Consider the following 15024-nt stretch of genomic DNA (forward strand, 5'->3'; position numbering starts at 1 on the left):
CTGATTAACTTACACTGTTTAGCTGTCCAACATGGCAAACACACACACACACACACACACACACACACACACACACACACACACACATACACACACACACAAGAAAAAAAACATGCAAACACTGCAAACACACACGTACCCGAAGCCTGACAGGCACATAGTCTACAGGATACCACACACACAAGCACACAAACACATATGTACACACACACACACACAAACACACACACAAACACACACACACACATAATGAGAGGCTGAGGAGACTGGGGTTTGGCTTTTGGCTGGTGCTGAGGTGACAGCCATGGTAATTTCCTGTGGCAGATTTCTGGGAAACGCTTCATTACAGCTTCAACGCTGCCTCCAGATCTGTGGAACAAATACAGTTGGATAAGTGGAGATGCAACAAGATCTCCGCCATAAAAAACTGTGTGGAAACAAAGAGGAAAACCCTTGTGTTTTTGTGAGCTTGTATAGATCTGATGTGTTATTTTGATTGGATTGATAAAGCTCCCGGTGACTAAGAAATCTGTCTCTCAATGGGATGTTGTATCATAGAAACAAAAAGGGTGTTTTGCCGCCACCTGTTGGACACATTGTGGAGGTGACAGCAGTCACCCTCTTCCCTCTTTCTCCCTCATACTGTAAAATATACAGCACTATATGAACACGCGTTTTAACTCTTTATAACTACATAATTGTCTTATATATTCAATTAAATTAATTTAGGTTTATATTTTTAATCAATTTTTAAGTGCAGATTTAATTTCTAACTTCATTGTTTGTTTGTTTTTTTCCTTTTAGTGTGCGTGTGTTCAGTAGAACATGTAGTTTCTTGTCCGGCAGCAGATTTTCTTCAGACACAACAACCTCAGCGTCTGATTGTTGTTGTCAAATCAGCTGCGGGAGGCGCTTCAACACGCGGACTGTCTGATTGACTGAGTTGACAACATGAGGTCGAGCTCTCCTGCAAAGTTGTTCAGCGGGTGTAAAGTTACGAGCGGCGCAGGACACACCTCTAGAGGGAGTTCCCGGGGAGGTGGAAACAAGGAGCTGATCACTTCTCCTGCAGAAAAGTCAGGAGGAGTCCTTTCACTCGGAGCGAGCGGTGGCCGGAGCCCGCGGCTGTGCGCGTCCTTTCCTGCAGCAGCAGTATCCGTGCCGCGAGAGAGAGAGAGAGAGAGAGAGAGAGAGAGAGAGACGGCGAAATGCCCGAGATGGGCAACTCTTTACGCGCGGCTGCCCTCCTGGCTTTCGTGGTTCTCTCTATTCTGGTGTCACTCTTGATCAGCAGCGTGCAGCAGTTTGGAGTATCGCACTTTTCCAACGCAACTCTTGCGGTGGATGAGCAGGAGTTCGCGTCGCTCCGCGGGGCGTTGATTTACCAACTCAACGAGAGGCGCAAAGAAATTATCCCGCTGCTTTTGCCCGATGGGGGTGATGATGATGACGATGATGAAAACGGACTGTCGGAGGGAACTCGACTTTCTCCCCAACTATACTCACCTTTGGATTATAATCTGTGGAATGAGATCACGCACGGCTCCAGGAAAGCGCATATGGATGAAATGGGTTGTGATTCTCTGGTGGACATGCAGGCGATGGAGGTCCTCGGGTCTGGATACACCAAGCTGGTTGTCAAAGTGAATCTAGCCGGAGGTCAGCCCGTCGCTTTAAAACTGGTCAACGAGCAGGGGATAGATATGGGCAAGTGTTTGGAGGATTTTAAAGACCCACAAGGCTGCCGCGAGCTCGTTTCCTACAAGCTGAAGAAAGAAATAGTCCTGTTGCAGAGGCTGCAGCATCCAAACGTCATAAAGGTAAAGTGTCTGCACCTCTCTCTGCTTTGTGTGCATCCATTTGTAACCTTTTATCCACTAAAAAGTAAAGTCAGTGTTGAAATACTAACACAACATTAAAGACAATATATTTTATTTCAAACTTAAGGAAGGTGTGTGGCATCAGGAGCTGCTGCCCACTTCCAAACACTGGAAACACTGAAGGAAGATTATCAAGATTCTCCATAATCCATGCACCACTGCTCACATTTTCCTTTGTCTCACACAGCGAACTGAAAGAAAGGCCTCATTGGCTCTGCAGGACCTTCCCATGTAATTAAATTAAATTCACTGACCCTCTACTGACCTTTGGGTCCAGTTTGGCAAGAGCTGACAATGTGCCTCTGTCCTCTCTGCTATCCCTGGTTGCATCTGAACCCCCCCCCCCCCCCAGTGCTTATTCACTCAAACCATTACAGCCCAATTTAGAACTAGTTTAAACTAAACGGATGGGTTTGTTTCTCACATCCAGCAGTCGTGTGACAGCGGTGTGTCCGGCAGCTCAATCCAGCTCACAAATGTACAGAGCACATTCCCCTGTAGGCTATAATGTGATTTTATTGTCACAAGTCTGAGCTGCAGGGAGTAAGGCTGGCAGAACATCATGTCCTCTCAATTTACCCCCTCACTCACAACTTTTGGACACTTTAGCCTGTTGCTTTATTCAATGTCTGTAGAGTTAAAATGCAAAAAAGAAAAAAAACACAAACAGTAGGGTCATTATCCATTTTTTTCTTTGAATCATCAAACCAACACTTGTGCTATTTTACTGTGACTAACCACAGTTATTCTCCACTCAACAGCTCAAGGGTCATTGTGCAGGAGATGCAAGAGGCCAGGGAGGAAGAGGAGCAGAGAGAGGAAGAGTCACAGTCATTCTGGAGCAGGGGAATCCTCTCCAGATGATCCAGCTGCTCCAGAGCCCCTGGGAGGACAGATTCAGGGTAAGCACATTAGCTCCCGCTCTTTAGCTCTCAATACACCCGCTGTCGTTTATACTGCACACACTCTCACACGCATTGCGCGTAATGAATGTGCAAGACCTCGTTTCTTCTCGGTAGGAAAGACGAAGACTGAAAGATGAGTGGAGGCGGACATTTGAAACTCCTGGAGGTCTGACATCTGTCCCTCAGTGTATTTGATCAGGCCCTGGTTGAAATGGAGAGGGGTCCTGGAGTTAATCCACTGGAGGCTAGGAATGTCATCTCCTCTCACTCACTCACTCACACACTCACACACACACACACAGCTTCAGCTCAACCCCCATCACAGGTATGCTCACAGTGGGAGTCAACAGAGGCTGAATTCAAGTGTGCGTGTGTGTGTGTGTGTGTGTGTGTGTGTGTGTGTGTGTTTGCCATGCTGGACAGCTAAACATTGTAAGTTAATCAGTGTCTGAAGTCATGGATGTGCGTGAGTTTGCATGTTTTGGACTCGGATTACCAAAACTAGCATCACAGTCTGCAAGTATCATCTCAACTGTGGGCCTCATTTTGCAACATCACTCAAACAGCCGTTCATAATACCCCCCCCCCCAAGCTGCTCAGCCCCTTTCAGCTACGTTGCATCTGCGCAGACTACAGTAATCCAGGGGTGTTTGGTTTCACCCAGCCCTGTTTTTACAGTGCTTCGATCCCACCAAGTGACGTCCAATAGACTCGCATTACCTAACACTGCAGCTATGTTTGCAGTGTGACAGAATCATTTCACGCTCTGTCAGTGCGTGGCTAATGCCTTTATTTTGCCTTTAGTGGCCTACTTATTTTCTCTTTCTGTTTTTATTATGAGGTTTAAAGAGTACTATAAAAACTGTCTCAGGAAATGGCTTGCAAATGTGGTTGGTGAAATGTCTTAAAAGTAAATAACACTGTGTTTTTTGCAAGACTGAAAGTTTATATTTTACCATTTTTAGCTAGATCATGAAACTTAATTATATTGTCCAGCGTGTCACCTTCAGTTTTTAGCTTGAGCACGAGGAAATGTTTTTCTTCGTCCAACATTTTTAAAAGCTTTTTATTTAAATCAGATCACCCTGTGGTAACCAGGAAAACCAAACCCAACTTTGGAGCTACAGCTGTAACTCACCATTATTTTCATTAAGAAGATTTCATTAAGATTGACAAAAAATAAATCAGAAACTATTTTGATAATGGGATAACACTTTTCAGTTTCTCCGCAAAATTGCAAAAAACAAAACAAAACACTGATTTCAGCTCAATTTTTGCTGGTTTTCTTTGTGTTGTATCTTTGTAAACTGAATATTTTGGGTTGGTTGGACAAAATAAGCTGTTTACATATGTCTACTAGGGCTTCAGGAAATCATGATGGGAGTTATATTTATTATGTATTTTATGGCCCAAGTGATTAATTCAGAGGGGAATTGTCAAGGATGATCAAAAAAAAAGAAAAAGGAAAATTCTCACACTATAGAGCTGTAAACATTGAATGTTTTGCACTTTCGCTTACTAAATTACACTTCTTTGGTTATCTGAATTGTTGCAGATACATTTTCTGTTGACTGATTGATTGTCTCAGCCCTAGTTACAATGTTTTTGGAGTCACAGAACAGTATGTTATTCCTCGACTGCATTTCTGTGCACTTAAACAAACTGTCATCAGTCCAACTGATCAGGGTTTGGCATGTCTGATCTCCTCCCAGGTGTGTCTGGACCTGGTCAGGCTCCTCCACTTCCTCTCCCAGTCTCCTCTGGGCTCTGTAGCTCTGCTGGACTTCCAGCCCCGGCAGTTTGTCACCGTGTCCGGCGAGCTGAAGCTCACGGACCTGGATGACGCCAGCGCCGAGGAGACCCCCTGTCAGACTGATGCAGACTGCACCCTACAGTTTCCGCACAGAAATTTCACTCTGCCCTGCTCGTATCGGGGAGTGTGCGAGGGCTTGAATGAGAAGAGGAACATTTACAACGCCTATAGGTAAGAAAAGTGACAGTTTTACAACATGATAGACGTGTGATGGATGGAGGGAGCAGCAGCTACATGAATGATTGCTTAAATACAGGCTCAGCTGACACCTAAAATGTTGTTCATAGTAAAGAAATATAGCTGAAAAATCTGTGGCTTGATGGAGGAGATGTGATAAATATTGGTAGCGCCAGTGGGAAAAAAAGGTGCATTTCCCCTTTTAAAAGGCCTTCAGATTTTTGACAGCTTTATGGACTATTTGTTTTAACACCAATGTGAGACAAGTCATGTTCTGTGGGAACTATGTGATGGGACTTGTCTGTCTTTCTGTCTGTCTGAATGAGTTGTCTCTGCCTGGCCCCAGGTATTTTTTCACCTACCTGCTGCCTCACCAGGCCCCGCCCGGCCTCACACACCTGGTAGACCACATCATGAACTCCACAGGTGAGGACAAGAGACGTCTTGACATGACGGGACACTAACTATTGGAGATCAGAAAGCAAATCATTCCATTATTGGAATCGTGTAATGACATGTCTCGGTTTAAGTGCTTCTTTTAATGAGCTCGACAAAATGCTTCACGACATGTAACACGGTAGTGTATACAAGTTCTGTTGAGATCACACAACTAGGATTAGAGGGGAGAGCATAGTGGGGAAAAACACAAATCATCTATATTGGATGATTTTATGCCTGTAGCCAGTTAGATCTTTTACCAGACTTAATGCATTGTGTGTGTCCAGGCGAGCTGAAAGCTGACATCAATCAGACGCTGGAGGCCTTTGAACACATCCTCCTCCTCTACAAGTCTGGCCTGCACCTGGACAACCTGCCTCCATCAATAATCAGAGGTAAGAAGGCTGGAGACTGGAATGAAGGCTGCTTTTTTATTAAGTACAGTGGGCCCTCATGTAGACCTTTTTTTCTTGGAGAGAATGCTTGGCCTCCTTTTTGATTCACTCTTTGAGAAAACTCAGACAGCCAAAACCACCTTCATTTTGTATCTTTAAAAAAATGAAGGGGGGGTGGGGCGGTGCTTCTCCCATTCAGGCTGTTTTGACAGGTTTATTAGGCAGCTGGAATGACAGGACAAGACCAACAAAGTGGGATTAATCCTGCATGTCTCTGGCTCAGAAAGCACAGTCGGCGTTCATTTAACAAAACATTGCTGAGATTACATCAAGTTATTCTTTACATAAGAAATGTTTTATTTAGGTCTTTTGCCTTTTAAGGATATTTATATATAAAATGTTTTGTCCTGCCTTTGAATTCCCTATCTAAAAAAAAAACTCTGGTTAACAGATTTTTTTTTCCTTTCCAAATGGTCATATAAAGTAATTCTTTGCAAACTTTCCATGCCACTTTTGTATACTTTCAGTATAAGCACCAAAAGTCCTTCACTTTTCTTCTCTCCAACTCGCCTCCACTCCCTCCACTGCAGCCCCCTCGCCCCTCCCGCCGTTCCTCTCAGCTCTATGAAATATTAATAACAGAATGACTGGCCTGCGTTCCTGTGGTGAGATTTTTCCGTCCCCCAGATGCTGGACTGTTTATATAGCAGCGCTTTGTGAATTTAATCACAGATTCAGGGTAAAGAGGCCTGGGCGCTGAAGCTGACACCGGGAGGGAGTGTTTTAGCTTAACAAGGAGGTGCCATGAGCCAACCCTGCTGCTGCTGCTGCTGCTGAGTGTGCGTGATAAGACCTAAAAAAATTTGTTTAAATTCTATTACCATTTTGTGGATTTTGACAAAACAGAGGTAGGGTTTGGGTCGAGGACAAACCTGGTCACGTTTTTGTTTAGTTTAGATAAACCTAGTTTAGTTTAATTTAGTTAAGCTTAGTTTGACATATTGGGGAAAAATACACTTATTCACTTTTTAGATTGATACTTTCACACAGTGTTTGTCTGGTAAATAGCTAGCAGCCAGTTAGTTTAATTTATCACGCCGAATGGAAACAGGGAAACAGCTAGCTTGACTCTGTCAAGAAGGTAAAAATATGATGCATATGTTATATCTTGTTTGTTTAAAAGGTTCTACTGGTTGATGACAAGACTTTAGGAGGTTACTGCTACTAGCCAAGCATAACCACAAATTCTCATTTGTACACTTCAGATTTTATACAGATTAAACAAACAAGATACATCACGTTAATAAGTGGGGTAGATTTTGTTATATTTAGACGGCCTGTCCTGCTATTACCCCGTTTCCAGTTTTTACAGTAAGCTAACATTTTTAGTTCAGCTTAATTTAACCTCGTTTCATTTTGTTTTGGTCGTTATTATTTTGACATATTTATACTTATTCACATTCTTGCCAAGAATTAGATAAGATAACCACTCTCATAAAGTGTTTGGTAAATATATGGCTAAAAGTAGCAGCTGGTTAGCTAAATCACATTATAGACTAGATTGCTCCAGACCAAGAAATAGTCAGGTATGTTAACACCCTATAAAACTTTCATTTTTACACTTATGCTTTTGTTCAGTTTAAACAAACCAGAGGTGATATGTTCATTAGTGAACTTTAAAGGTGTTGGTAGGTGGATTTTGTTACCTTTGGACAGAGCCAGACTAGCTGTTTACTAATGTCTCTAGTCTTTGTGTTTAGCTAAGCTAGCCGTGTGGTAATTTTAGCCGTATATTTAATAGACAGCTAATAGGGTGGTTTGATATTCTTGTCTAACTCACAGCAAAAAAGTAAAGGAGCATATTTCTCTGAATGTGAAACTATTAAACAACCAGAGAAGGAAAAAAAATCAAAAGATCCTGCAATTGTATATTAAAAAACACATGGGCTCATTAACATGTCTCCTCACAAGAGAAAGAAATTAGAATTGCAGCCAAGGACACAAACATAAAGCCTGATAAAAGAAGCCAAATGGCAACAGAGCTCAAAGAGGAACACAGTGTAATAACGTGAATGTGCATGTGTGTAGAAAAAAAGATGCTGATCACATCCCAAGTCTTAATTTGAAATTGCTGACAGATGGAGATTCATTGGTTATGTGGATGTAACTTTTCCACAGCTGACATCATTTGTGATTTGATGAAGGAAGCCAGAATCTGGTAAAGATAGTTTCTTAAAACGTCTGTTTCTGCAAGTATAAATTTAGTTGTGTTCTAAAAAGCAAGGAGTGAATTTATTTAGGCCCTGAGCACTGTAGTAAATATAAATAAGTTTAATAAATCAAGATGAAAGCAACACTGTTTCCCACTGTTCAACTTGAACACAGAGCATATATTCATATGTCTCTTTGTCCTCAACATTTGAAGCCTGCCACCCTTCAGCTCCCCGGCAGGCCTCATTTTTTTTCTCCCCTGAGAAGGATCCTCGAAAATACTCCTTCTCCTTGTTCCCTCTTCTCAGACCCAGAAGGCAGATCCTCGTGTCTTTTTCCTCTTAACAATACCCCTACACACACACACCAGCTCCTGCCATTTAGGAAGGTTAACAGTTTGTAACAGTGTGCCTCCTCCATACGGACTCACAGACCAGGCTTTTGTCCATTTCTGGTGTGTGTGTGTGTGTGTGTGTGTGTGTGTGTGTGTGTGTGTGTGTGTGTGTGTACGTGTGTGTGTGCATGTGTGCGTAGGTGCATGCTTGTGTGTCTGCGTGTAGGCATGTGTGTGTGCATGCTTCTTTCTGCTCCTGCTAATGTGTAGCAGATGATTTAAGGCCAGATCCACAAGAAGTCTGACTGAAAGAATTATAATGATGAATGTAACACAAATGTTGGGCAGGAGGAAGGTGATTTTTTTTTTTCAGTGCAGAGCAACAGCTTTCTCTCTTTACAAAGACCAGAATAGATGTTCAAGGTTCTGGTTTATTAACAAAGAAAAAGTGTGGTTAGCATGGCTGAAACAATTAGTCGATTACTAGATTGGCAGCAACTATTTTATATTTTGGCTTTTTTCAAGCACAGCTCCAAAGGTTTTGTGGTTCAAGCTTCTCAGTTGAGGGTTTGCTGCTTTTCTTTGGTTCTTGTGAGAGAAAAACTGGCAAAGACTAAAACTGGCAACAAAAATTAAAGGTAAATCTAAATGTTCATGGTCATCATACATTTTGTGCTACCTTGTCAATATTTACATGCATAAAATGTTGGAAAATATTTTGTAGGAAATTTTTTTTGTGTAACTTAGGGCTGTAAAATGGCCAAATACTAAATATTTTCTTAAAAGCATTATATATATTTTGTCAGGACACACACTCACGTTCTCAATGAAGACTGTTTCTTGTGATTTATTATCCTAGTGGTGTATCTTTTTACTTTAAATCTGTCCATCATAACCATAGTAATCCCTCTGAGTCAGTAGGAGCTCTCTGGTTGCATGACAAATACCTTCAGCATGTTTTCTTTGTTGTTGTTCTTCATGTCCGTATCTGTATTCTCTTCTTGCTGCGCAGGGATCATTAAACTTTCATCTTATCCTCAGAGAGCACTTCAAAATCTTTCACTAGCCTCATGTACTGAAGTGGCATCTTGTCTTCTGTGGTTAGATTACACCGTGATGCGAGGTATGGGGACCTCTGGGAACGTGGAGTACCGCTGCTGGCCGTCCTACAGCCAGCAGGGCTGCGTGCTGTCGGTCCACAGCGCCAGAGAGGCTGCGTACATCTGTAACTCCCATTCTCAGTGCAACAGCTTCACTCTGACCGGACAGAAGACGTGGACGGGTTCGTAAAGCTACAGATTAATGGATTTTCTTTCTTCTGCTCTGTCATTTCATCTAAAAGTTTGTCAGTTTTTTCTCATCAAACGGCTAAGTCTTTACTACAATACCGAGAATGTTCTATAATAAGCATGTATAATTAGCAATTAAATCATGTTTGTCACATGACTGAGACTGCTGGGTAAACATACTGGGCCCAGCCACTAGTTCGTCAATCTCTTGATGAAGCTATTAAATGTACACAGATATTAAGGATATCAAGCCAGAACATGTTACTTTATCTAAGTTGCCAACGTGTTAAACATGCCTCTTTTCCTCTCTCTCTTTCTCTCTCTCACTCTCTCTCTCTCTTTCTTTTTCCGTGCTTTGCAGGTCGCCTCCTGGCCTCTTTCAGAAGCAGCTTCAGTCATCTGGTGCCTGATGGGACATCAGAGGTCTATGTGAAGAAAATCAAAGCTCCTGAAACGTCTACAGTGTGACGTGAGGAACAAACAGAGCAGTCCTGTTTATATCGAGTTGGAGTTACTGTGGAGTGGGATGAGAGAGAACGCACAGCCGGTGATGTGAAGCAAAGCAAAATGTTGCGCTTAAGATCAGAAACTGAGTCCTCCTCGTGAACATGTTGAACGTAGCTCAGCTCTGTGGGTTCACAGGAGGAGCGCAGGGGCTGAGGAGGAGGCGTTTGAAGTGAGGCAAGTGAATGTGATGTATTTATAGGGCTTCTGCTCAGTGACTGTTTGATCTGCCTGCCAGCTCACTGCCTCTGCCAACTACTATTTAAAGGGATTTCCCTTCAGGTACAATTAAGGAGGGAGAGCCTTGTGCCCTTGACATGTTTTTTTTCTACCTTGTCTTTATTTGCCATGTGTGTGTGTTGGCTTTCGTAGTGAGGCCGCGTCCCCGTTGTAGGATTTTTAAGCCAAAGAGGTAATGAGAACAGCCACTGCAGCTCAGCGTTTGAAGCCTGAGGACGAGAAAAGAAAACAAGCTCTTATAGAAATACACTTTGATGTTAATGCGCTGAGGTTGCGGCTGTTTTTTCACGGTTCCCTGGCTTAGCTGCGCTGTGGTATGAGATGGCAACAACCATGTAAGCATTTACACATCAACAATGAGCAAAGATGATTAAAACCATTCCAGAGCAGTCTGTTTTTACACACTTTTGTAAACATAGTTTATCCTGCTTAGTTCTTAAATATTTATATGATCAAATGAAATGTAATTGTTCTTACATGATTGTGCATTATAGCTTACGTGCACCTTGTGGGTGAAACTTTTATTTTCAATGAAAAATTATTCACTTCAGTGTTTTTTTTATAATTCACTAATTGTACCTGTACAGTTTTACAATTTGTAATTATATAAATGTATTGTTTCTACTTTTTGCTGTGGTAGTTATTTGCATTTTTATTTTATTTAAGTGTAACTATCTCTTTAGCACCTTGTGTGTGTGTGTGTGTGGGCGCCAGTGGGGGAGGTGAAACTTGCATGTGTATACTGAACTGGTTTTGTGTGTGTTTAAGTCCTTTATCTGATCGTGTGCCCCCACATCTACAATCTGTAGCCCATCTGAATGGGTGAGACTGCAAACCTACAGAGCTCCGCAGAGTTTGCACAATACCAGAGGAATGCATTCAAATGCCTTGTCATGCTGGGCTCATTATGAGCCTTAATTAATACATGTAAATTAGCTTACTTACCAGCCCTTTCTCATGGTGAGAGAGGCGGTGATACTGTAAGACAAAGACAGTCAGCAGGACAATCAGAGCTGAATCTGCGGTTTGCACACGAATGGACTTGCCATCTGTGCCTGCCAGGAGGAACCTGGTGAGGTTCTGATAATGGCAGGACTGCAGGGTGGCAGACTGAAGGATTTGTAGCATCAAGATTCATCAGCCACAGGGTTTCTGACAGGAGAGAAAGAGCAGACCACATACCTGCGATGTCCTGAAACAAGCCAGAGGTTTCTGTAACATATCATCCCCCACTCTTCACATATTTCCTGTTGCAGTTGCAAAGAGAAAACATTTTTTAAAACTTTCATCTTGATGCTCAATTTTGGTCAAAAAAATCTTAAAATGTTTAAATTCTCAATAATTCTAATAACATAACATCTATTGATGTTGAAATTATCCAAAATCCAGCTGGAGAAACACAACCAGAAACCAGAAAGAAAAAATAGACATAGATACTGCAAATTCCAGATTGTTTTGTGGTGATTCCTTTACCATTCAGCCATACCACTACCACTGACTTGAAAGGACATGTCCTGTCTACAAATTACACTTTTACGGCTAAGACACCGGGGAGGCCTCAGGATCCTCTTTGCCTCATGTTGGCCCCTTTTTGTCTGGACAAAGCTGGCTGATTAGAGTCTGATTATGGAGATAAGGAGTCTGAGTCAGATTAGATAAGACCAAACCAACTCACTGGACCAACACAGCAGGACTGAGTAGAAGAACTGGTTGCATGGGGAGGGGATATAATCCCCCACATAAGTGTGCGTTTTATCTGAGTTACAGTAATTAGACTTAAAACCTGACTAAAAGAACTGCAGATGGCCACAAAAATGTGAGCAACAAAAAAGCAAAGGAATAGTTTAGGAAATGTATTTGCTTTCTTACCAACAGTTAGATGAGAAGATTGATACCATGAGGCCACCATGAACAGCCGATTAGCTTAGCTTAGCAAGACTGGAAACACTTGGTTATTTACACTGAAAGCATAGTTTTGGGATTTTTTTAGGAGTCATTTTCTTGCTGAATATACATCTATAGCCAACAGCTAGCTTATTTTAACCTACCATACAGACTGGAAATAAGGGGAACAAAATGCTAGCCTGACTCTATCACAAGATAATGCTGTTTTAGGGGGAAGTTATACCTGCCAAGAAATATCGTGGCACATAACGTCATGTAAAATGGTGAACTGTAAATTTTACATGACACTTTTTACACTTTTGTACAGATTAAACAAACATATACCATACTAGTTAGTGAGGTTAAGAGATGCTGGTTTGTGGTTTATTTTTGTTTTTTTACCTTTTTGAGCTAGGTTTTTGTCTTTGTTCTAAGCTAAGCTAACTGGCTGCTGGGTATAGTTTCATTACCGTACAGAAATGGGAGCGATATCATGATAATACAAAGCACACCCCTTCAATTTCTTCAAGTGATAAGCTTTGATTTATTGAAACTTACAGCTGTGGTTCATCCTCCTCCACGTCAGCTCGGAGAAGAAAATGCCTGGCGTCTGGTTTGTCTTGGCAATCTTTTTGACAGAGCTAATGGACGTTCTGGCTTCATGCAGAGCTTGCACATGCTCAAATGTTTTGAAACACATCAGTAATGTGAGCAGAGATAGATTCATTAGGTTATTCAGTTGAATGCAGTGTATATTCACAGCACAACAATGCATCTTTCTTCATATTCAGGATGGGTGGAGAGTCTGGGATTGGTGAATCAGCACCATGTTCTGCGGTTGTTCCAGAGGAGGTCTTCACAGTGCAGTTTTTGTATTCTCAGTTGAGTCTGAAAGTATTCCCTTTCTTTCCTGACTTTGTTTATTTAGCTGGGAAGCTGAAAAGACTCTGAGCCCCCCTTTTTTCTCCTTGTTTGTTTTGTTAGTTATGAGTCATATTTTGTTTAGGTATGTTTTCATGTTTGCATCGTGGTGAAACATTTAAAACCATCATGTGGTATTACTGTCCTCATGTTCATGTGTGGTACAGTGCTCCTCTGTTTTTAACCGTGTAATTGACAAGTTGGTCTTTTGTGAAAGGTTCAGGGAACAAGCGGGGGAGGAGGAAGATTGTTTTTTTTACTCAGCTCCATACCCCACCATTTCTGTTTTTTTAAGTTTCCAGTTTCACCCGACTTGTTTCCGTCGGGTTTTATTCATGACCTCCATCTGGAAATAATATATGTCCATGAAAACAAGCCATCAGCAATTTTAGGGAAGACTTGTGTGTGTGTGTGCGTGTGTGAGTGTGTGAGTGTGTGTGTCTGTCTGTGTGCATGTTCAGGGAGGGGGACATTAGGGCCTCTTCAGTGGGGTTCAGGCTCTACCAATGTGTTAGTGCAGCGAGAAAGATGACTATGACTGAGCTAAGATCCAAAGCCTCCATCATTCTCTCTTAAAATCCTCATGCAATGCATTTGTGGTCTGGCTAAAGTCTTTGATTAAAATGCAAAGTTAGTCATCAAATGTTAGAAACCGCAGCTGCTGGGAAAAATTACGTGTGAGGCAGGTCTTTGGCAAAATGTTTGACCTTGGCTCAGACTAAAAATATGCATTAACTCAGTGAAAGCCTGCATAGTTCTGCAGGAAAGAAGATCTGGCTTGTGTTTGAGTTGCTCACAGGAGCGTATGCAGCCTGTGACGGGAGAGATAGAGCAGATATTCACTCGACTCCAGGCTCACAGAAACACCTCTGTGCCTGTCTGCCGCCTTGGCTGCGGTACACAGGAGACCAGCCGGTCACACCTGAGAGCCTCTGAAGAGTAGCCAGACATTTAGCCGGCCTGTCCCGAGCACAGAGGCTTCTTAGTTTGCAGGTTGCTGTCTGTATATCTAACTGTCTAACTAACTATTTGTCTGTCTGCCTGGAGCCGATACTATCTCTTTTAGAGTCATAATGGCTTTAGCAGGCCCCTGAAGCAGAGAGCAAGTAGGTGTGTGTGACGAGGAGAGGTTTTCATTTCTGTCTGTCTGCAGTGAAGGGTGGGGGGTGGGGGTGTGGCTGGATCATGTTTTAAAAGCCCCGAAGTTAACCCCAGTCAAAAGGTTTATACCTACCACTAAAGCCACAGAGGCATCTTGAAAGGTGTAATAGCTCAGCATTGTATCCAGTGACATCCCCATGGACCCACTGCGTAGTTATCTGGTATATGGCAAAACTGATTATTAAAGTGCTGCACAATTTGCCTCACAATGGTGTGTTGAAAATAAAAAAGAAATAAAAATCTGAGCCATAGCATATTTCACAAAAGCCTGAAAACAGTCAATTTATTTCATGTTCAGTGTTGTATCTTCACTGAGTATCTGTGTTCTGGGCAGCCTCACTTGGAGGGATTGCAAAACCTTTTTTTTTCGTTATGAGATCCCCACATGTTCCTCTGCCCTGCATTCCCTCCCACTACATCACAGCAGCAGGCTGGGTCATTTTTCTTTTGAAGCCCCCACCTCTCCCCCACGCCCCCCACCTCTCTTCCTCACCAGTCCATCCATCATAGAGAGTCTGTGGAAACTCCTTTCACCCCACCCGTCCACCTTTGCTGCCGCTGCCGCTGCCCTCCCGCTCTGTTTCAAACACTCCTTCAGGCCAAAAAACCCTCCATTGCTTTACTATTAATTTAGGCCTCCGCCACTGCTGTTAAATTGTTCCACTCCATACATAACTCCAACCCTCCATCAGTGTCCTCCGCCTGCCAGTCCTCCACTGCTCCTGTCTTCTTCCAAGTCACAGCCCACAACTGCTGTGAAGCATCTGGAGTTTCCCCCGTCTTTCAACTGGCTGAGACCTGAGGGCAGGGCTGCTGAGGATCAGGGACTGTGGTTTGTGTGTGTGTGTGTGTGTGTGTGTGTGTGTGTGTGT

At 42.6% G+C, this 15024-nt stretch overlaps 1 protein-coding gene across 1 annotated transcript; it reads left to right on the forward strand.

Moving 5' to 3' along the window:
- Positions 1-1067: 1067 nt before the first annotated feature.
- Positions 1068-10815, forward strand: pkdccb (protein kinase domain containing, cytoplasmic b). Its single transcript, XM_023393796.2, has 7 exons — positions 1068-1820; positions 2642-2782; positions 4498-4769; positions 5122-5201; positions 5501-5608; positions 9259-9435; positions 9804-10815. Exons 1-7 carry the CDS (start codon positions 1209-1211, stop codon positions 9908-9910), a joined length of 1497 nt encoding a protein of 498 aa, XP_023249564.1. The 5' UTR covers positions 1068-1208; the 3' UTR covers positions 9911-10815.
- Positions 10816-15024: the final 4209 nt, after the last annotated feature.

The sequence above is a fragment of the Seriola lalandi genome, unplaced genomic scaffold (assembly GCF_002814215.2).
Source record: "Seriola lalandi dorsalis isolate HSWRI2012SDOR001 ecotype SW California unplaced genomic scaffold, Sedor1 jcf7180002054942, whole genome shotgun sequence".
Taxonomy (NCBI): Eukaryota; Metazoa; Chordata; class Actinopteri; order Carangiformes; family Carangidae; genus Seriola; species Seriola lalandi.

Coding starts and splice junctions, on each gene's coding strand:
- pkdccb (XM_023393796.2), top strand. CDS start 1,209: ATGCCCGAGATGGGCAACTCTTTACGCGCGGCTGCCCTCCTGGCTTTC. Junction 1,821..2,641: donor AGCATCCAAACGTCATAAAG/GTAAAGTGTCTG, acceptor TCCACTCAACAG/CTCAAGGGTCATTGTGCAGG. Junction 9,436..9,803: donor CGGACAGAAGACGTGGACGG/GTTCGTAAAGCT, acceptor CGTGCTTTGCAG/GTCGCCTCCTGGCCTCTTTC.